The 23767-nt window shown below is 41.9% G+C and overlaps 2 protein-coding genes across 7 annotated transcripts in view; both read left to right on the plus strand.

Moving 5' to 3' along the window:
* The window catches only part of LOC124260265 (protein prune homolog 2-like), a 64565-nt gene extending 43760 nt beyond the window's left edge, over nucleotides 1-20805 (plus strand). For both annotated transcript variants that reach the window (XM_046694520.1, XM_046694519.1), the window contains exon 9: nucleotides 18616-20805. In XM_046694520.1, the coding sequence (XP_046550476.1) occupies nucleotides 18616-20805 (2190 nt within the window). The remainder of the gene's footprint in view (nucleotides 1-18615) is intronic.
* Nucleotides 20806-20879: 74 nt separating this feature from the next.
* Nucleotides 20880-23767, plus strand: part of LOC124260266 (protein prune homolog 2-like) — a 57246-nt gene continuing 54358 nt past the window's right edge. For 4 of the 5 annotated variants that reach the window (XR_006894043.1, XM_046694522.1, XM_046694521.1 and 1 more), the window contains exon 1: nucleotides 20880-21416. Coding sequence is in view for 4 of the 5 variants with exons in the window: in XM_046694522.1 (XP_046550478.1) it covers nucleotides 20880-21416 (537 nt within the window). In the remaining variant the exon portion in view is untranslated. The remainder of the gene's footprint in view (nucleotides 21417-23767) is intronic. The other variant, XM_046694524.1, reaches the window with a different exon arrangement.

The raw sequence follows: 23767 nt of genomic DNA on the forward strand, positions 1-23767 counted from the left end.
GGATCGGGTGACTCATATACCATTTAGGAAATTACTGGTAATTAAGATACTAAGAATCAGAAAAGGGACACACGTAATGATTCGATTAGACATCTTCTGGCGCCTGCTAGTCGGAAGTTTTATTTGGTTGAATGCTTCCGAATGATTTAAGCTCACTAATAAAGTACATTTAAAATGGAAGAAATTGATGGTCCCGATTAAGTCTTGGAAGAGAGGAAATGATTGTAGTTAGTGGTGCAGCTGGGATAAGAGTTATTTGAAAAGGGACTAATGAAAGTAACTTATTAGTCAGATGGGTTATGAGTCATTTTTATAGGGTGTAGGGCAGTATTTCTGGGGGAGGAGCCAAAATTGTTATGAAGACTATTTTGTTAGTTGACTGAGAGAGAGAGGGCGATTCTGGGCCCCACCGTTGACTTGAGAGGTTCTTGAGAGAATGGCTCAGATGAACTAGTAACTTTAGGAGTTGTACAAGAATCCAACAAGTTCTTCCATGAAGTTTGTGAATCTGTGTTGTGTGTAGACCAGGAATGCTAGGTAATATCTGAGGACGTTTGTGTGAGAATTCATTCCAAAATAAATGGACTTGAACAACATACCGGACTAATCTTTGACTATCCATCTTAGCTACATCATCCCCAGAACAAGAGTGGATAGACAGATTGCCTAGGGTGAAGGGTAGAACACCCAGACACCCTCAGGTAACAGTACTCTCACCTGATTTAAACACACTGGTGGATGCACCACTTCCACCACTGCACGGCACCCCATGCACTGACCCGCTATCCACTTCCTGACTATCCAGGGTATTCTCACTAGATGATTCTTTTTGTGACGTTTCTGCTCTTGTCACATTTCCACCATCACACTGAACATGTACACTGTTCTCACCCACACATGATGACTCCACAAACTTTTTCACTTGACTCGAATTTCTTCTATATCGACTGCCATTCTCTGCCTGAACTAACACTCTATTACCAATCTTGCTAACCACTGTATATGGTCTGTGTTCAAATTTTGTCGTCATTTTGTCATGTCGCCTCTGTTGCACTAACAGCTTGTCACCCGTCTTCAACGTAGACTCACATGCTCTCCGTGTTCTATCCGCATATTGCTTTGTTCTCAACTTGATTTGTGCATCTCTATCTCTTACTTCTTCATCCAGTTGCATGTTGGTTTTCACTACTGGTAACTTATGTCCGGATTGCTCGGTTGAACATCAGTTGTGCTGGCGTCTGTCCTGTCGTTGAATGTGGAGTTGATCTGTAGGAAATTAAATAAGTCTGTATGGCTCTTTTCCAGTCTCCACCTTCGGCTTGAGCAATGCGAATTCTCTTCATGAGTGACCTATTCTGTCTCTCAACTTCACCGTTAGCACTAGGCCACAAAGGTGTTGTGTGTGTCAAAATGATCCCACATTCATTTAAGTAAGCTGACAGTTCAGCTGATATGAATTGTCTACCATTGTCACTGATGATGGAGAGAGGAAATCCAAATCTGGCAAACATTTCTTCGAAACTTTTAATGATATGTGAGGTAATGGACTTCAAAATATCAACCTCATAGTACCGGCTGTAGTATTCAACCACTACAAATACATGCTCACCACTTGGAAGTGGACCCATAAGATCCAAAGCGAGACGCTGCCATGGACCTTGCAGCAATTCTGTCGACACCACAGGTTCCGGTGGAACTCTACTAGAAACATCCTGACAGCTGTGACATGACTGGACAAACTTTTCAGCTTCTTTGTCTATACTGGGCCACCATACTTTTGTTCTCAGGCGCTGCTTTGTTCCAACTATTCCTAAGTGACCATTCATGAGCTGCACTAATAATCTGTTTCCTCAATGACTGTGGAGGCACAATTCGAGTTCCTCTCAAAACTACAGTTCCTTGTACACACAGTTCATGTTTGACATGCTTGTACTGCATACACAGTCCTTTGTCCCACAAATCTTCTTGAATGCATCTCCGTAGTTCTGATATCTCTTTGTCAGTCTCTGACAGTTTCTGGATTTCTTCTAGTCTGATTGATCTTGGCATCGCTCTTTGTGTTACAAAATTGACATATTCCTCTGCTAGAATAGAAGGCCAGGAGTTACTGGTCTTAGTGACTTGATCTTTGTGGAGTCGTGAATACATCAGCAACATTCTGATTACCTGGCTTGTATTGCACTCTGAATGCATATGGTTGAAGTCTGAGCACCCATCTCTGAATTCGTGCGGACGGCTTTGAACATGCAGAATAAATCACCTCCAATGGCTTGTGATCTGTGACAAGATCAAACGTGATGCCGTACAAATACAAATGGAACCGTTCGCATGCCCACACCAATGAGAGCGCCTCCCTTTCCATTTGCGAATACCTCTGTTCAACATCTGTCAAACTGCGACTGGCATATGAAATAACTCTAGGTTCACTTTGTTGAATCTGTACCAAGACTGCTCCAAGTCCAACCGGACTTGCATCCGCAATGATTTTTGTTGGGGCATTTTTGTCAAAATATGCCAAAGTATCAGTGTTCACCAGACTTGCTTTGAGCTGTTCAAATGCTTGATCATGTTCACTGGTCCAAATGAATGACTCGTCTTTGCATGTCAATCTTCTCAACGGTTCAGACACTGTTGCCATGTTTGGTATGAACCGAGCACAGTAGTTGACTAAACCTTAGAAGCTTCGTGTCTCTGATGCATTTTCAGGTTTTCTGAACTCCTGTACAGCTTTGACTTTCTCTGTCGAGGGGTCAATACCTTTTGCAGACAGCACATGGCCCATGAAAGTTAATTTCGACATATGAAATTGACACTTGTCAGGATTCAATGTGAAGCCAGAGTCTCTGATTTTACTCATCACCTGCTTGAGTTGCTGATCATGTTCCTCCTGATCCTTACCATGCACAATGATATCATCTGAAATGTTGTTCGCACCAACACATCCGTTACGTACTTGTCCAACAACGGATTGGTATTTCTCTGGAGCTGATGAGATGCCAAACACAAGCCGTTTATAACGGTAGAGGCCTTGATGCGTCACAAAAGTTGTGATGACGCGTGATTCTTCATCTAATTCCAACTGATGATATCCCCACTTTAAATCCAACTTTGAGTACACTGTAGAGTTGTTCATGTCATGCAGAACCTCTTCTATTGTCGGTATTGCATGCCTCTCACGCACAACTGCACAATTAGCTATTCTCATATCAATGCACATATCATCTGAGTTAGGTTTAGGTACAACAACTACTGGGCTCACCCACGGTGTTGGGCCTTCCACCTTTTCGATGATGTCATGGTCTACCAGTTCCTGTAGCTTATTAGAAACCTTGTCTCTAAGGCTGAATGGAATACGATGCATTTTCTGAGCAACAGGAGGAACTGATGTGTCTACATGAATATGAACTTGATAGTTATTAAGCTTCCCCACTCCTGTGAAACAAGTGACATATTCTGAATAAATGTCTGAGCTTGTGATGGCATTAACACGGGCATCAAATCCCACTTTCAATAAATCCAATTTCTCAGAAGTTTCTTTCCCCAAAAGTGACTGTCCTTGACCCTTGACAACGATAAATTCAGCATCAACAGACTGTCTATCACTATCACCTGCAGCCTTGACTTGAGCTGTGAAAATGCCAATGACTTCCAACGGTTTCAAAGCATCATATGGAAATATTTTTCTGGATGTTTTCTGGGTAGCACATTTTATGTTGTGTTCTTTTAAAGAGTTCCAATGGTCATGATTCATAATGTTCACACTGCATCCTGAATCAATAATCATCTCTAGGTTTGCTCCTCCTATACACATGGTTACAGTTGTTAACATCTTGTCCCCTGATACTTGAAATGCATACTCTTCATCCTCTACAGTTTCAAACTCCTCTGACTCAGCGACACCATTTCACATTTCTGTCTGACCTTCATCTACTAAATTGACATGATCCTGTCCTCCATATGTTTGATCACTTCTAGCTCTACCTCTTCCATACGAGGATCGTAATGATCGTGAATTTCTTCCACGACCCAGGAGTGACATGTTTGTTCTACAACAGTCAATAAAATGTCCTACAATGCCACACCTTCAACATGTTTTGTTGCGTGCCGGACACGATTCATCATGAGCCAAATGTCCTTCTTGCCCACATCTATAACAACAGCGATCACTATTCTTTGCAAAACGACCTGATCCCTTTTTCGACATGAAGTAAACTGGCTCTTGTTTCACATTCATGTCTTTTCCAATCATGACGTGTTCATTTCTCACTTTAGTTACTTCTCCTGCCAACGCTAATTCTAAAGTCTCATCCACAGTCAAACCTGACCCTTTCTGTATCAATTTCTCTCTCAGGTTACATTTATATCCATAGACTATCTGATCTCTCAATTGTTCCAATTCACTACCCGTAGCTGCATAAGCACAAACACTTATCTGTCTTTTCAATCTTGTCACATATTGCAGCATAGTCTCATTACTTTCTTGTTTCATGTCTCTAAATACCAGTCTCTCATAATAAGTATTGACTTTAGGTTTGAAGTATTTGTCTAATGCTTTCACAGCTTTGTCATAGTCTTTAGCATCTCCAATGTCATCTAAAGTGAAAAATATATCTTGCACTTCTAGACCAGCTCTAGTGAGCAAGCGAGCATGTTTTACAGTTGAGTCAGTGACACCCTCACTTGTGATTGACAGTTCAAATGCTCTATGCCATCTCTCCCATCGCGGACCTAATGCGGTCTGATCGCCTGAACACTCAAAAGTTGGTAAGCTATGGAAATATTCTGCTGTCATTTTGCCATAAATGTCTCTATACTCTTCCAAAATTGTCTTCTTACGTGTTCCTCACTTACAAAACAAATTTTCTTTCTCCTCTATTTTTTTTTTTTTCAAACTTGAACACTGTAATGTCTCCTAATTCTGTGGTAACAGCAAACTGAATCAACAACATACAGTTTTCTTCTTCTGTTCCACCATAACTTGAGTCTGCATCCTTGTCGCCAAATGTAGTGTCTGCCAGGGCAGGGTTCCTCACATGCACAGATGAGAGACACGTCTTGACAGTCCCATACTTTATTTATGACTACCCCATACAGGCCATGCCGCTTCCGGTCACCCAGATAATACTAGTGACACAACTTATTATCACCAATACACTACAGTTATAGTGTGGGGTGGCGGCAAATGTTTGAATGCATAAAAAATCACCAAGACCAAATATTGTTCATGCAATAGCCAACAATGAGCCCAGTTCTTTCCTTCAATGAACAGGGACATAATAGGAGGACTTATGAGTCATAGGCTGCTGACCATGTTCCATTGAACTCAAATTACCATAGGGGCACTCATTTGCAGTATATCTCATCAGGAGGGACTGAATGGTTGACAAATCATCACACTTCACATCTTACCTGTTACCCTTATAGAGTGCTGGTCATAGTTCATCCAATAACACTTCACATCTTACCTGTCACCCTTTAAGAGTGTTGGTCATATTTAGGGGCGGTGGGGTAGCCTAATGATTAAAGCGTTGGCTCGTCACGCCGAAGATCAGGGTTCGAATCCCCACGTGGGTACAATGTGTGAAGCCCACTTCTGGTGTCCCCCGCCGTGATTTTGCTGGAATATTGCTAAAAGCGGCGTAAAACCAAACTCAGTCAGTCAGTCAGTCAGTTGGTCATATTTCATCCAATAATACTTCACATCTTACCTGTTACCCGTATACAGTGTTGGTCATAGTTCTTCCAATAACACTTCACATCTTACCTGTTACCCTTCAAGAGTGTTGGTCATAGTTCATCCAATAACACTTCACATCTTACCTGTTACCCTTATAGAATGTTGGTCATAGTTCATCCAATAACACTTCACATCTTACCTGTTACCCTTATAGAATGTTGGTCATAGTTCATCCAACACTTCACATCTTACCTGTTACCCTTCAAGAGTGTTGGTCATAGTTCATCCAACACTTCACATCTTACCTGTTACCCTTCAAGAGTGTTGGTCATAGTTCATCCAACACTTCACATCTTACCTGTTACCCTTTAAGAGTGTTGGTCATAGTTCATCCAATAACACTTCACATCTTGCCTGTTACCCTTCAAGAGCGTTGGTCATAGTTCATCCAAAAACACTTCACATCTTACCTGTTACCCTTCAAGAGTGTTGCACTTGACATCTTACCTGTTACCCTTCAAGAGTGTTGGTCATAGTTCATCCAATAGCACTTCACATCTTACCTGTTACCCTTCAAGAGTGTTGGTCATAGTTCATCCAATAACCCTTCACATCTTACCTGTTACCCTTCAAGAGGGTTGGTCATAGTTCATCCAATAACACTTCAAATCTTACCTGTTACCCTTTAAGAGTGTTGGTCATAGTTCATCCAATAGCACTTCACATCTTACCTGTTACCCTTATAGAGTGTTGGTCATAGTTCATCCAACACTTCACATCTTACCTGTTACCCTTTAAGAGTGTTGGTCATAGTTCATCCAATAACACTTCACATCTTACCTGTTACCCTTCAAGAGTGTTGGTCATAGTTCATCCAATAGCACTTCACATCTTACCTGTTACCCTTCAAGAGCGTTGGTCATAGTTCATCCAAAAACACTTCACATCTTACCTGTTACCCTTCAAGAGTGTTGCACTTGACATCTTACCTGTTACCCTTCAAGAGGGTTGGTCATAGTTCATCCAATAACATTTCAAATCTTACCTGTTACCCTTTAAGAGTGTTGGTCATAGTTCATCCAATAGCACTTTACATCTTACCTGTTACCCTTATAGAGTGTTGGTCATAGTTCATCCAACACTTCACATCTTACCTGTTACCCTTTAAGAGTGTTGGTCATAGTTCATCCAATAACACTTCACATCTTACCTGTTACCCTTCAAGAGTGTTGGTCATAGTTCATCCAATAGCACTTCACATCTTACCTGTTACCCTTCAAGAGTGTTGGTCATAGTTCATCCAAAACACTTCACATCTTACCTGTTACCCTTCAAGAGTGTTGGTCATAGTTCATCCAAAAACACTTCACATCTTACCTGTTACCCTTCAAGAGTGTTGGTCATAGTTCATCCAATAACACTTGACATCTTACCACCTTTACCCTTACAGAGCGTTGGTCACCTGTCACATTTCTTTTACTGTCACACTTCACTAGCCGGTGTAATGTGTTTCAAATTTTTTATATGTTTGTGATCACTTTGTTTCTTTATGATGGGTACATAATTGTTGCGTTTGTGGTACATGTAAATGTACAAAATATGGACATATGGGTGGTAGATAATCCGTAGGGTGATACAAGGCCGGAAGAACACACTTTTATTGTAATTTATGTGAAGAGGTTATGGCAAGATGACCAAAAGATGAAGAATTTACTGTTGTTACACAGCGAAAAGGCAGTAAATTTGTCAGTTTCATACTGGGTGTGTAGGTAATTTGTTAATCCAACATACTGTGGATGTGAATATATGGATTATTGAATCGAATGTAACATTACAAAAATGTACAAGAAGCAGATTGTATCAATAATTTATAGTTAACTAAATCATTGTTTGTTGTAATGATTCTTTGGACAATTTTATGTTGAAGCTATCTGAATTGTGTATTACAAGTTGTTCTGAAAGGTACAAAGTTAAAAACTTTCCAGAGTTGTTCTGATATATCTACTTCAACATCCCTTTCCTATTTAAGTTGGTTGTTTAGCTTTTCTTGTAATGTATGTTTCCTAAGCAGGACAGAGTAGAAAATCTTGCATCCTTTACGTTCTTTGTTATTAGGAATAAGTGGCTCCTCTGCTTTACACAGGGTTATTTTTTTCGAAAGTAAGTATGATTTGATGGAGTTGATGATACGCCAATGTTCTAAAAAAATTGTCTTAATATTGTATAAGGAAATAAACTCCTCATAGGTCATAAAATTACTATCTTTTTTCAGTATATCATTAATGAATTTAACATTTCCCTTCAAGTATTGTTTATAAATAATAGTTTTTTGGGGTTTTTTTTGTTTTGTTTTGTTTTTGTTTTTATTTTGCTCTTTTTCCCAGGTATACATACAGGTTGACATGTGTAAAAGTATACAGTTCAATACGTACGTGTAAGGTTGATAATACTTCAGTATAATTGTACAGAGTCGATAACATTGTTACATGTCCAACAAAATAATTTACTTACTCAACGGTTCTGTATAGCATGTGTAAACTGGACCATACTTTTAGGAAGTAGGGTTCCTGGTTAATGTATACATATATTGTTGTGTTGTAATATTGTATCATTTGTCTCTTGATGTATGAAATATTTGGAATGAGACCTTTCTTACTACAGTTGTATATGATATTCTTGACTAAAATAATTATCGCATTTAATTCATAGTTATGCTTTCCTTTAATCCCAACATTACCTGGATCCGGTTGTATCATTGCTTCATTAACTAATGTCAACATTAAACCCTAATGATGCATTAAATCCTTAATGCATCATTAGTTAATGGCATCATTAAAAACGGTTGTATCAAACACTTATTAGCGTATCATTATCTAATGACGTCCTAATGTAAATATTTTCATTAAATCCGGGAATTCCCCTAATATTTTCCCACAATTCCGCGCTGTAAACATGTAAGTGTTACTCTCCGTCGTCTGTCAAAATGGCATCTTTGGGGCTAAACCTCGAACAATAACAAACATTTCGACTGCTGTGAAGAAACACGTCTAAATAATTCTGAACGTCGCCGATAAACCTAGAATCGGTTGGGATGTTTTGAATATACACAATTTCTAACGCCGAAGTGAGCTTTCCGCCATATTGGATAGTGTTTACAAAATCAAGTTTAAGCTAAGGCCAGTCATAGGGCGCCTATTACATCATGTATATTTCATATTCAGTTGTGACAAATGCATCGCTGAATTCCTCATACATTTTAGAATCAAATTCCAAATGGTCTTTGTCACTATAACAAAGTGTCTAAGAAAAAAAAACGAAACATATTGGGTGTGAAAACGGACGTTGTGCTCATTACACAGCTTGCTAGAAATGTAAACAAAGCAAAAATAAATACTGTGCAGCATTTTCTCAATTTTTAGACATCAGTTCGTCTATTCGGTGAGCATGCATGAGCTCAATATTTTTAGAATATGCACGAAAGAGTATCGTAGCAAGAACTAGAAAACTTAAAACAGATACAATACTGAAATTTCCTATATTCACACGAAAGTTCTGTGCAGCGTGTCGCCATGCGAGCGCGTAACATCATGGAGAACGACATAGGCAATTATCGGCATTTCTGACGCGTTTCAATGAAAACAAACAACCATGCGAGGAGATAGTCAGAATGTTTCCGATTACTTACATCATACATTTATGGACAAAGGTTCCTCGCATAAAATCGTGGGCACCCATATCCACGAAGCCGCCATTTCATGAGAAATCGGTCATCGGTAGTGATGTCATACATAAACATTGTTGGACATATGTGGCAATTTCTTTGAGGTGAAGGTTGGTTGAATAAGAGTATACACAATCACACTGTCCTGCGGATTACACTTGTATTATTAATGTATACTTTGCGTATCGTTCACATATGGTTTCATGAAACTAATTTCATTATCAACATTTAGTATTTTAAACCTAAGTAAAACTGACATAATAAATTAAAATGATTTATTTCATGAAATATATATGCACACGTTTTTAAGGATATGTCTTGTTCATTGAATTTGTTTATGTTGTGTTATAGACAAAACAATGGCGTATAATCATTGGCCAGGTGCGCGTTTTGTCACAAATGTTTTGAGTATCATTGTTTTCGATAATTCTGTGAACAAAACATCACGAAAATATTGTGTCCTTATTCACAACAAATTCTCGCCAAGTGATCTGAGTTACAATGACTTAGTATTAAGCATACCGGAGTGAGGCCCCCTTATCTTTATAAGCGTGTGACCTTTATGTAGCCATTTGACGTCATAGGGGAAAATCCATTTTCAACACATAATGCGAGTCACTTTTAAGATTGAGCGTGTAACGTTATACATAAGCACACAAACTAATTTAATACATACCTATGTCATTCAGGTATCAGGTAGAATTTTGTTCGCTCACACTTTCGTAAAGATGCCAAATTGAAAATATAGTAGCACAGTACTTTTATCAGTGCGATAAACAGCAGAGAAATTTACTGTTTTAACATAAAAACAAAATTAGGCGTAACATTTAGCAATGTCTACTTTTCAAACTGAGTTTATACCATGAGATAGTACATTGAATACTCTACATTTCTGTGTAATTTTATAGCTGTAGGTAGATCCAGTGTGGAGCAAACAAAATTCTGGCGCAATGTTCACTTTTCCAGGACGTTTAATGATGCTCTAATGATACCCCAGGACCTTCATTAAGTTAATGACGCACTAATGACAACAGAGCATCATTAAAACGTTAGTACAACAGAATTTAATGATACATTAGTTAATGAACGTTTAATGGCACGTTAATGCTTCATTAAAGTTTGATACAACCGGGTCCTGGGCGTTAGTAAGACTCAATTCCATGTCTACAGTTCTGAGCCATATTTTCATTTCACGCCATATACTTTCCACCTTGTCACACTCCCAGAAGATATGATAAATTGTTTCGTCATGATCGTTGCAAAAGGTACATTTAAGGCTATCCACAAGTTGATTTTGTAGAGGAAATGTCTGACTGGCAATATTCTGTGAATGGTTCTGTACTGCAACCATCTTAACTTGGTACTTGGAGTACATTTATTTGCAATCGAGTTGAAACATTTCCAGTCAAAGTCCGAGTAGTGTGAACCAGTGACATGTTCCCACTTATCATAGCAGGGTAGTTTAACAAAGCGTGAATCAACTAATAATAGGTTTATGACCTACGGTGATAGTGTGGTATGCCCATATATATTATTGTTGTGACGTTTCAGTATCAATAGCATCATTTACTTGTGAAGATTGCATATTAGCCCATGAGTGTTTTAAGTAGTTTGCTCCCATCTCTTTGGATGAAGGCTTTTAGTTGGAATAGCAGAATCATTGAAGAACAAATAAACTTTGTTTTATGTACTCTTTTAACTATTACATATGAAAGATTTGTGGTTAGACTTATGCGGAACACCAAGTTCATTCTTAAAAAACTTGTGGTTAATTAATACCGAGCGATTAAAAGTTGCCAAAAAGTCGCCTGCTTCACTCTCGCCCGCCAACGAAACCACAGACAGGTTACGTAACTCTGTCACCAGAGCACTGCAGTGACGTCATATGAGGAACGATTTTCAGTTAGTTGTATAGAAAGTGTGTAGCACGCTCATCATTTTGATGATTTCTCGACATCGTTGCTTTGTCGTCAATTGCTCCTAGGGGTCGGGCGATGGTGTCACCATGCACAGATTTCCACAGGACCCCGCAGTTCGTGCTAAATGGGTTATGTTTGTGAGTGCGAAGTGAGCATTGTGGAAGCCTGAAACGATATCTTACTTGTGTTCAGATCGCTTCACGGAAGTTAAAGAATCAAAACTACTTACTAGTTGTAGTAAAATATGTATATGATTGATGACCATAAAGATTTTCCATGACACAACTTGTAACATAACGATTTCTTCCTCGGAAGCGAGGTTGTGGTCGAAGTAACAATAATATTGTAAGTAGTATTATATTGACACCCACCTCGCTGCCACGAGAGCTATTGTTCTGTTATAAGCTATGTCATGAAAAATCGTATTGGCCATCAATCAAATACATATTTTACTACCAGTAGAAAGTAGTTTTGATTTTGTAACTCAGTGAAAACAAACCTAAAAAGCATTTATCCTCAGACTGGCGGATGTTTGCGACAGGGCCCCGCCATTTTGGAAAATCGTAAAGTGACGGGCTAAAGTCTGTTAGAATTAATGAGATTATGGTTTGTTTTCATCAAGTTAGAAAATCAAAACTACTTTCTACTCGTAGTTAAATATGTATTGGAATCATAACCAAAAGGATTTTGCATGACACAACTTATAACATAACGATTTCTTCCACGGAAGCGAGGTGGGGGTCGAAGTCACAATACTGCGCGATAAAGTTCTTGCTACATTCACATGGTTAATGTCCACTCACCAGTATGTAGATACTAGTCAATGTATGTCTTTATATTTGGTCTTATAATCCTAATTAGTTTATTATCATACTTGTATGCATTTTGAAACTAAATAAAAAGCAGACGATCTGCTGATACTTATAGTGAATTTATAACAGAACTGTAATATCTAGACATTTTATAGTTTGCCAATGTGAATCATAATTCGCACACACGCCCTAGTGTATGTTGTCTGTCTCATTACATTTCACGGCGAAAACAATGATTCTGTTGAATGCTACAACAAATGAATAAAAACAAAATGCAAATATCAAAATTAAAACAGATTAAAGTTATAGGAACAATGTCAGGCTATTACCTTGTTCGAGGAATGTATCCATCATTGCAATATCCACAAAAACGAGTGATATGCCATTCATCTGCAGCTGTTGATGTGTTGATATACGAAAAAGTGATAAATCTTTTCAGGTATTTCACATTGGCGTATAGTCTCATTGGTCACCCAAGATGGGAACATGCCCCCAAAATAGCACACCTGGCAACTAATTGCATAATGTCCGCCTTTCTTTAAAAACAGTAATTTAGTTAGCCAATAATGGGCAATCAATCAATGTATTGCAGGTTAATCCTTTGAAAGAAGGACGTTGTTTTTACGCAGACACCGACACGACAGAGTGTATTCAGTATAGATTAGTAAATCTACATACACAAACACTACCTTTTGACAAATCCGCTGTGTAAGATAAAAGTAATTAATCAATCAGCGTGTTATCGGTTAATCCTTTGATCGATGTTTATAATGTTGAATATTTACTCAAGACACAAGAAATGCCAAATGGGAACCTTTGTCGGGTAATCTAAGTGTGTTACCACTAATTATACCTGTTATAAATTCATTAACTGACCATCAAGTGAATGATGACAAATAACATGTGTAGGTTTATACCACCTAACACGAGTTACAACAAGGGAGTATTAATTGCTGTATTGCATGTGAAAACTTATGGGCCGACACTGTTTTGAGAATACAAACAGAACTTCATTGTTGCATAAGAAATACATATGAGCATTTGCTGTGTGCTAAAATTGTATGTACCTATTTACCTTAGTATTTTCAGATTCTTCTAGCAATGGCAAAGTAGGGTTGTTTAGTTTACCGATTCAAATAAATCAAATGTCAATTTTTAATATCATACGTAATAGACGTCATAGTTTTACATGACATGATTAAATATCGAGGTAAAAAAAACACAGAAATAGGATCAATTTGGATCAGTCATTATACAAATAAGGCCTAACGACACCAAGCGATTTTGACAGAATCGTCTATGAAAACAAATTGTAACTCGGAAACTAGGCAAAGCAGGAGAAAAAATGAAAAGACAGTAGATTGTGAGAACATATAGCTTTCATTTTCCACAACAGTTGTCACGATTTCAGGTTTGTACAAACCTGTAAACAGGATAATTTACCCCCTGAAATGTAGATGAATTCTGCATCAGCCCTCATATCTATTCCTATGACGTCACAGAGACGCCCCTCTCTGATTGGTTGAAATTTCGTTCGGGGGTGAGAATTGTGCACTGTTGTCAAAAAGGTCGATTTAAGTTAATTAAAGACCGAAGTGAGGAGTTTTAATGACGGGGTTTCATTTATAGCGATGCCAGTTAGTGATTTATGTATTTGTACCCCCCAAGAGTATATGTGATCTTTAAGATTTGATGTGTTAGAATGTTCTGCGCAGCCATGAGATATTTTGAGCTTGTATTGTTTCAAAAATTAAAGGTGCCTTTAGCCCCATCTTTGTATGATTGAGTAATTGTGTTTCACTTGATATTGTCAGGTTTTCCTTTCCAGACGAATTTAAAACATTTTTTCTGTCGATTTTGAATGGTATCACTTCTTGGATTTGGCAATATGGTAAAAAGATGGTTTAGGGAGGGTAATATAAGTCTTTTAAGGACAGTTATTCTACCAAATAGATGACAGTTATTCTACCAAATGGATGACAGTTATTCTACCAAATGGATGACAGTTACTCTACCAAATGTACTGTCACACTTCACTAGCGGGTGTACTGTGTTTCAAATGTATTAGTTGTCATACAACTATTGGCTAGAACTAAAATGTCTGGGAACCCTGAAGCTGTAGGTTATTTCGGAGTGTTGATCAGTGTCTGTGTGCATGTCTTTAATGTACATCTTAGTTTCTTTATTCACATGCTGCATGCTGTCATTAAACAATCTTCACACATATAACGATCTTCACACATTAAACAATCTTCATACATTAAACATACTTTATTCATTAAACGCTTCTTTCATGAAGTCAGTTTTTGCTTTTTCTTGTTTCAATTGTCTATTTATGCATCCCAAATTAATTCAGAAGGTTCATTGTGAGGAGAAATGAGCCTCCTGCTGCTACAGTGTATGGAGGTTCATTGTGAGGAGAAATGAGCCTCCTGCTGCTACAGTGTATGGAGGTTCATTGTGAGGAGAAATGAGCCTCCTGCTGCTACAGTGTATGGAGGTTCATTGTGAGGAGAAGGGAGCCTCCTGCTGCTACAGTGTATGGAGGTTCATTGTGAGGAGAAGGGAGCCTCCTGCTGCTACAGTGTATGGAGGTTCATTGTGAGGAGAAGGGAGCCTCCTGCTGCTACAGTGTATGGAGGTTCATTGTGAGGAGAAGGGAGCCTCCTGCTGCTACAGTGTATGGAGGTTCATAGTGAGGAAAAATAATCCTCCTGCTGCTACAGTGTATGGAGGTTCATTGTGAGGAGAAATGAGCCTCCTGCTGCTACAGTGTATGGAGGTTCATTGTGAGGAAAAATGAGCCTCCTGCTGCTACAGTGTATGGAGGTTCATTATGAGGAAAAATGAGCCTCCTGCTGCTACAGTGTATGGAGGTTCATTGTGAGGAGAAATGAGCCCCTGCTGCTACAGTGTATGGAGGTTCATTGTGAGGAGAAATGAGCCTCCTGCTGCTACAGTGTATGGAGGAGAAGTGAGCCTCCTGCTGCTTCCTTTTTTGGAGGTTCATTGTGATGGGCTGTTGGGAAAAACGTCCCGGAAGCTCAAAGGCACACTACGATTTGGCCTGCAGTCCTCTACGGATGCCATTACGTTTCCTCCCCGCCTGTCGCATTCTAATGTGTGCCGTCACGTTTCTCACGTTTTGATCAAGGTTTTGACACGTTTTGCGCATTCTGTTAAGACTTTCTATTAACATTGTCCCTCCATGCTGTCTCACGTACATCCTGTTTTGTCCCCGTTTTACTACGTTTCGGCGAAACGGGGCTGCCTTGGCCTCCCGGAACATAGTGTAACCCCAGCATTAACACTATTTCCGATGACTGATAAGAATGAAAATATGAGCGAAGGTTGGGGGGTTGGCTTATCTATGGAACATACTATTTTGATACTGATTTTAAGGATCACGTCAGGGGGTCGACTTGTCTTTGAGATTGGCTTATCTACTGTAATATACGGTATACATGTACATTATAAATATGTACACCTCATATATATGTACTTCAGGGTCCACTTCATTGCCCTGACCTCCGGTCCCCTTTTACGGACAGTGGCTGCATCACTGCCCAGACATCAGGTTCTCCTTTACTGACAGTGGCTGCATCACTGCCCTGACATCAGGTCCCCCTTTACTGACAGTGGCTGCATCACTGCCCTGACATCAGGTCCCCCTTTACGGACAGTGACTGCTTCCTTGCCCAGACATCAGGTCCCCCTTTACTGACAGTGGCTGCATCATTGCCCAGACATCAGGTCCCCTTTACTGACAGTGACTGCATCCTTGCCCTGACATCAGGTCCCCCTTTACTGACAGTGGCTGCATCATTGCCCTGACATCAGGTCCCCCTTTACTGACAGTGACTGCATCATTGCCCAGACATCAGGTACCCTTTACTGACAGTGGCTGCATCATTGCCCAGACATCAGGTCCCCCTTTACTGACAGTGACTGCTTCCTTGCCCAGACATCAGGTCCCCCTTTACTGACAGTGGCTGCATCATTGCCCAGACATCAGGTCCACCTTTACTGACAGTGGCTGCATCATTGCCCAGACATCAGGTCCCCCTTTACTGACAGTGACTGCATCACTGCCCAGACATCAGGTCCCCCTTTACTGACAGTGGCTGCATTATTGCCCAGACATCAGGTCCCCCTTTACTGACAGTGGCTGCATCATTGCCCTGACATCAGGTCCCCCTTTACTGACAGTGGCTGCATTATTGCCCAGACATCAGGTCCCGCTTACTGACAGTGGCTGCATCACTGCCCAGACATCAGGTCCCCTTACTGACAGTGACTGCATCATTGCCCCAGACATCAGGTCCCCTTTACTGACAGTGACTGCATTATTGCCCAGACATCACGCCCCCTTACTGACAGTGACTGCATCACTGCCCAGACATCAGGTCCCCCTTACTGACAGTGACTGCATCATTGCCCAGACATCAGGTCCCCCTTTACTGACAGTGACTGCATCACTGCCCTGACATCAGGTCCCCCTTTACTGACAGTGGCTGCATTATTGCCCAGACATCAGGTCCCCTCTTACTGACAGTGGCTGCATCATTGCCCTGACATCAGGTCCCCCTTTACTGACAGTGACTGCATCCTTGCCCTGACATCAGGTCCCCCTTTACTGACAGTGACTGCATCATTGCCCTGACATCAGGTCCCCCTTTACTGACAGTGACTGCATCATTGCCCAGACATCAGGTACCCTTTACTGACAGTGGCTGCATCATTGCCCAGACATCAGGTCCCCCTTTACTGACAGTGACTGCTTCCTTGCCCAGACATCAGGTCCTCCTTTACTGACAGTGGCTGCATCATTGCCCAGACATCAGGTCCCCCTTTACTGACAGTGACTGCTTCCTTGCCCAGACATCAGGTCCACCTTTACTGACAGTGGCTGCATCATTGCCCAGACATCAGGTCCCCCTTTACTGACAGTGACTGCATCACTGCCCAGACATCAGGTCCCCCTTTACTGACAGTGGCTGCATTATTGCCCAGACATCAGGTCCCCCTTTACTGACAGTGGCTGCATCATTGCCCTGACATCAGGTCCCCCTTTACTGACAGTGGCTGCATTATTGCCCAGACATCAGGTCCCGCTTACTGACAGTGGCTGCATCACTGCCCAGACATCAGGTCCCCTTACTGACAGTGACTGCATCATTGCCCAGACATCAGGTCCCCCTTTACTGACAGTGACTGCATTATTGCCCAGACATCACGTCCCCCCTTACTGACAGTGACTGCATCACTGCCCAGACATCAGGTCCCCCTTACTGACAGTGACTGCATCATTGCCCAGACATCAGGTCCCCCTTTACTGACAGTGACTGCATCACTGCCCTGACATCAGGTCCCCCTTTACTGACAGTGGCTGCATTATTGCCCAGACATCAGGTCCCTCTTACTGACAGTGGCTGCATCATTGCCCAGACATCAGGTCCCCCTTTACTGACAGTGGCTGCATCACTGCCCAGACATCAGGTCCCCCTTTACTGACAGTGGCTGCATTATTGCCCAGACATCAGGTCCCCCCTTACTGACAGTAGCTGCATCATTGCCCAGACATCAGGTCCCCCTTTACTGACAGTGGCTGCATCATTGCCCAGACATCAGGTCCACCTTTACTGACAGTGGCTGCATCATTGCCCAGACATCAGGTCCTCCTTTACTGACAGTGGCTGCATCATTGCCCAGACATCAGGTCCTCCTTTACTGACAGTGGCTCCATCATTGCCCAGACATCAGGTCCCCCTTTACTGACAGTGGCTGCATCATTGCCTTGACATCAGGTCCTCCTTTACTGACAGTGACTGCTTCCTTGCTTAGACATCAGGTCACCCTTTACTGACAGTGGCTGCATCATTGCCCTGAAATCAGGTCCCCCTTTCCTGACAGTGACTGCATCCTTGCCCTGACATCAGGTCCCCCTTTACTGACAGTGGCTGCACCATTGCTCAGACATCAGGTCCCCCTTTACTGACAGTGGCTGCATCATTGCCCAGACATCAGGTCCCCCTTTACTGACAGTGGCTGCATCATTGCCCAGACATCAGGTCCCCCTTTACTGACAGTGACTGCATCATTGCCCCTTTTACTGGCACAACGCTCAGGTGCTGAAAGAGTAACCATTAGCCCTGAACCAATATGTATTCATAATGATAACGTTATTGTCAAATAACACTTTTTGTCATGTTGACATCCAGTTGCTAAATACCTATAAGTCTTCAATTAATTTTTTTACTTGAGATTTTGATCAGTTGATTATGATCAGAATAACTGCATAACAGAGAAGTTAATTACCCAAGATATGTGTCATCCTCTGTATAATTGCCTAATTATGCCAAATTATGTAGGCTAATTAGATAGTTAATTATGTACATGTCTATTTGAAAAAGTTATTCATAAACTATACTAGTTATTATACACTGGCTGCCAATGTGTTACTCATGTGTATTAATTTGGTTTCAGATAGCAGATGTCCTTGAGTGCTGCAGTAGCCCCAGTCTGATGCTTGAGACCATTAGTGATGGTCCAGATGATATTGCTGTCTTCAATCAGGGAAATGTGCAAGCCTCTCGCAAAAAGGTCATGCCAATACTCAAGGCTTTTCTCAATGGAGAAAAAACACCAGATGAAAGTGCTGCTCTCAGTGCGGTCAGGTCGTTTGTGTCAGGTGGCAGCACGGATGGGCTGAGCTCGTTAATGGATCTGCCAGGCCAGGGAGAGTCCCAGCAGGGACATGACAGTAGCCAGGGTCTGCTGTCACCTGACACACTGGACCTGTTCCACCCAGCTGCCTCCTCACACACTGCACAAACTAGTGCTTCTTCTGAGGGCCATATGACTGGTCCTGCAGTTTTGTCGAAGCAATCGGATACGCTGTTTCTGGGCAATGAGGAGGCAGACAGAGGGACAGATTTAGCTGCAGGAGAGAATAGAAATGAATCCAATGTGACCAGTTGTGCAGTGTTGTCGCCAGTAGGACCTAGGAAGAATGATGATTTGGACAATACTGACCTGTTAAACAACTTTGATCCATATGTTCTGATACCATCTGCTGATAATGAAGACAATACTGGAGATATCCAAAGACCCTCAGAATTTATTGATAACTTGATCAATACCAAGGTTGACGATTTTGAGTTGACAGAAGCAGATGTGTTACAACCAACCTCAGGACAGGAATTGTATTCTTCAGGCTTAGAAAGTCCAATGGACTTTTCCTCCGGGCAGAATTCCGGACAAGGGTCTAAGGTGTCCAGTTACCCAGTGACACCCCCAAACAGTTTCATGGATGTTGAATACAGTGGAATTGCCATGGATCATGATTTGCCTAGTTTTAACAGTTCTGAGATGGTGGAGAGAATTAAAGCAAAGAAGGCCTCACTTGGAGCTGACACAGAGGGGAATTCCCCGACACAGGACTACGGCATTGCACAGGAGGAGCAGGACTTCACATTTACTCCACAAAACAGCTACTCGGACAGCAATATGGAGAAACACCTCAAGGAAACAGAATTGCCAAGCTTCTATAATTCTGAAATGGTACAACGTATTAGAGAAAAAAGAGCATCTCTTGAGAATGCTGTGAATGACACAGAGAATAATCAGGATGATTTACAAAACAAGTTTCCTTGGACTCCCCATAATAGTTATGTGGAAGGATCATTAGATGCCTTCAGACAAGAAAATCTTCCAAGTTTTAATAACACTGAAATGGTTCGAAAAGTTGAAGAAAAACGTGCAAGTCTGCCCTCTTTGGATGAGAATGAAAATGAAGCTGGTGCTAGTGGCTCTGAAAACAACCTTGGTTCTGTACCCCATACTTCACAGAATGGGGGAGTGGAGGGAAGGGAAGGCCCGAACGGGAGGCACAAGGATACCACTCAGGCAGCAGACTCAACAGTAGGTGCCAGTCCAGCAATGGACCAGGCATGCACACACAATTCCGTGCCACATGGAAATATGCTGGATTTTGAAATGTCTAATTCTGCTGCAAACAATACTGTTGCCAGCCTCATTGCAGACGAAATGCTAACTGACATGACTGGTGATTCTGCTCTAGTCCTGCAGGTAGGGAGACATCAGGTGTTGGGTCATAACAATTCCAGCAATGTGGTAGCCAGTGCTATATCTGAACAGATGGAGGGAGAGAGGGCAATAAGGGCCAGCTTCACCTGTCCTCCCTACAGTAATGGTGACAGTGACGGACCCACCATTCCTGCCAGTGATGTAATCAAGGGCTGGAATAGTTCAGCCTCAAAGGAGGACCACATGAGTGAAACCGCCATGAACGAGGTGGCCTTTACTCTTGCCAGTGAGCTCATACAAAATGCCCTTGAAACATTCATTCCACAAGTGGAGGTGAGCCAGGTAGCAGACCTCTCTGAAACCTCTGTCACATCGGAGGGCCAGGTGGTGTCCAGCGACCCCAAGCCAGATGAGTTGAAAACAGGAAGAGCCCCGAGGTACTTGAAGACAATCAGTAAGTCAGATTCCAACACTGTTTCTGTAGAAACAGAATATCTACCTGAGATGGACCCACTCCATGGAAATATGGATATAGTTGACAGAGGTGCGTTAGAGACTGATGCAGAGAGAGGGAAGTTGCAGAGAGTTGTTCGTTCAGGAGAATTAGTTGTGAAGAAAGTTCTCTGACACAGGTAGCAGAGCAAGCACAGGGTGACTCCTCAGGTGTCAGGAAAGTCATACACATAGACTCCAATCTGAACATGTCTCTTGATGATAACCGTAATGATCCAGATGAGGAAGTCAGTGGTTTGAAAGAAGAAGACTCACAATCCAAGAAGAAAAGGATACACATAAACAATGGAGACAAATATGATATAGCTAACAGCACAGAGTTGGATGAGCTTGTTGATAATACTGTAGGAGATAGTTTGGAGAGATGTGACATGGTGGAGAGTGGCAGGCCTCACTACAGTGAGTCAGCTGGTGAGAGGAAGGAAGTGTACATGACCTCCGCTGGGAGGATCAGTATTGGTGTAGACCAGGATGTACCAGTGACTGTGCCAGCAGCTACACACAACACCACTCAGGTAGGCCATGTTCATGTTGTTGCTGCACCCCTAGATGAAGAAGTTTTCCTGCTCCCCCAGCATGCATGTGATCCCACCATCCCGTCTTCTGCACCCACCCATCTACATGATGTGAACCCTGTTGACGACCAGGCATGTGGCCCCACTCCTGCATCCACTCCTGTCTGCACCACCAGCACCAAAGTGTCCACACCCTCGCTGTCAAGTCAGGTATGCTGTAGCTATCCCCAACATATAAACAGCTATTTCCCAAGCTGATCAAGTTTTCCCACTCACACAGTAACTTCCCCTCACTCACACAGTAATCTTCCCCTCACTCACACAGCAATCTTCCCCTCACTCACACAGTAATCTTTCCCTCACTCACACAGTAATCTTCCCCTCACTCACACAGTAATCTTGCCCCCACTCACACAGTAATCTTCCCCTCACTCACACAGCAATCTTCCCCTCACTCACACAGTAATCTTCCCCTAACTCACACAGTAATCTTCCCCGCACTCACACAGTAATCTTCCCCTAACTCACACAGTAATCTTTCTCTCACTCACGTATTAGTCTTCCCCTCACTCACACAGTAATTTTCCCCTCACTCATACAGTAATCTTTTCCTCTCATGCAGTAATCTTTCCCGCACTCACACATTAATCTTTCCCTCACTCACGCAGTAATCTTTCCCTCACTCACACAGTAATTTTCCCCTCACTCACACAGTAGTCTTTCCCTCACTCAAGCAGTAGTCTTCCCCTAACTCACACAGTAATCTCCCCCTCACACAGTGATCTTCCCCCAATCACACAGTAGTCTTCCCCTCACTCACACAGGAATCTTCCCCTCTCACTCACACAGTAACTTCCCCTCACTCACACAGTAATCTTCCCCTCACTCACACAGTAATCTTCCCTCACTCACACAGTAATCTTTCCCTCACTCACACAGTAATCTTGCCCCCACTCACACAGTAATCTTCCCCTCACTCACACAGTAATCTTTCCCCTCACTCACACAGTAATCTTCCCCTAACTCACTCAGTAATCTTTTCCCTCACTCTCACGTAGTAATCTTCCCCTAACTCACACAGTAATCTTTCCCTCACTCACACAGTAGTCTTTCCCTCACTCACACAGTAGTCTTCCCCACTCACACAGTGATCTTCCTCAAGCAGTAGTCAACTCACACAGTAGTCTTCCCCTCACTCACACAGGAATCTTCCCCTCACTCACACAGTAACTTCCCCTCACTCACACAGTAGTCTTCCCCTCACTCACACAGTAGTCTTCCCCTCACTCACACAGTAATCTTGCCCCCACTCACACAGTAATCTTCCCCTCACTCACACAGCAATCTTCCCCTCACTCACACAGTAATCTTCCCCTAACTCACACAGTAATCTTCCCCGCACTCACACAGTAATCTTCCCCTAACTCACACAGTAATCTTTCTCACTCACGTATTAGTCTTCCCCTCACTCACACAGTAATTTTCCCCTCACTCATACAGTAATCTTTTCCTCACTCATGCAGTAATCTTTCCCTCACTCACACAGTAATTTTCCCCTCACTCACACAGTAGTCTTTCCCTCACTCACGCAGTAGTCTTCCCCTCACTCACACATTAATCTACCTCCTCACTCACACAGTAATCTCCCCTACTCACACATTAATCATCCCCTCACTCACACAGTAATCTTTCCCTCACTCATACAGTAATCTTTCCCTCACTCAAGCAGTTGTCTTCCCCTAACTCACACAGTAATTTCCCCCCCTCACACAGTGATCTTCCCCCCACTCACACATCAATCTTCCCCCCACTCACACATTAATCTTCCCCTCACTCACACAGCAATCTTCCCCTCACTCACACAGTAATCTTCCCCTCACTAACACAGTAATCTTACTCACACAGGAATCTTTCCCTCACTCACACAGTAATCTTCCCCTCACTAACACAGTAATCTTCCCATCACTCACACAGCTATCTTTTCCTCACTCACACAGTATTCGTCCCCTCACTCTTCCCCCTCACTCACACAGGAATCTTCCCCTGACTCACACAGTAATCTTCCCCCCACTCACACAGTGATCTTCTCCTCACTCACACAGTAATCTTCCCCTCACTCACACAGTATTCTTCCCCTCATTTACACAGTGATCTTCCCCTTCACTCACATAGTAATCATTCTCTCACTCACACAGTAATCTTCTCCTCACTCACACAGTAATCTTCCCCTCACTCACACAGTAATCATTCTCTCACTCACACAGTGATTTTCCCCTGACTCATTGGATTAACACATTTATGCTCTATGCTGTTGAATAAGAAAGAAATACCTGCGAAAAATGCATCATAACAAGATGTTAATATCTATCTACCTGTCAGTCTTTCTGATATATCATCTATCTATTGATCGATTGATAGATAGATAGATAGATCTGCCCATATCTATCTATAGATAGAGATATGTATGACTGAGCACCTGTACTATTTTGGACATTGTGTGCGTATATATATATATATATAATATATATATATAATATAGCATATCCATACAAGATCTGATG

Source organism: Haliotis rubra, unplaced genomic scaffold (assembly GCF_003918875.1).
Source record: "Haliotis rubra isolate DU_JTF1 unplaced genomic scaffold, ASM391887v1 Scf758, whole genome shotgun sequence".
Lineage (NCBI taxonomy): Eukaryota > Metazoa > Mollusca > Gastropoda > Lepetellida > Haliotidae > Haliotis > Haliotis rubra.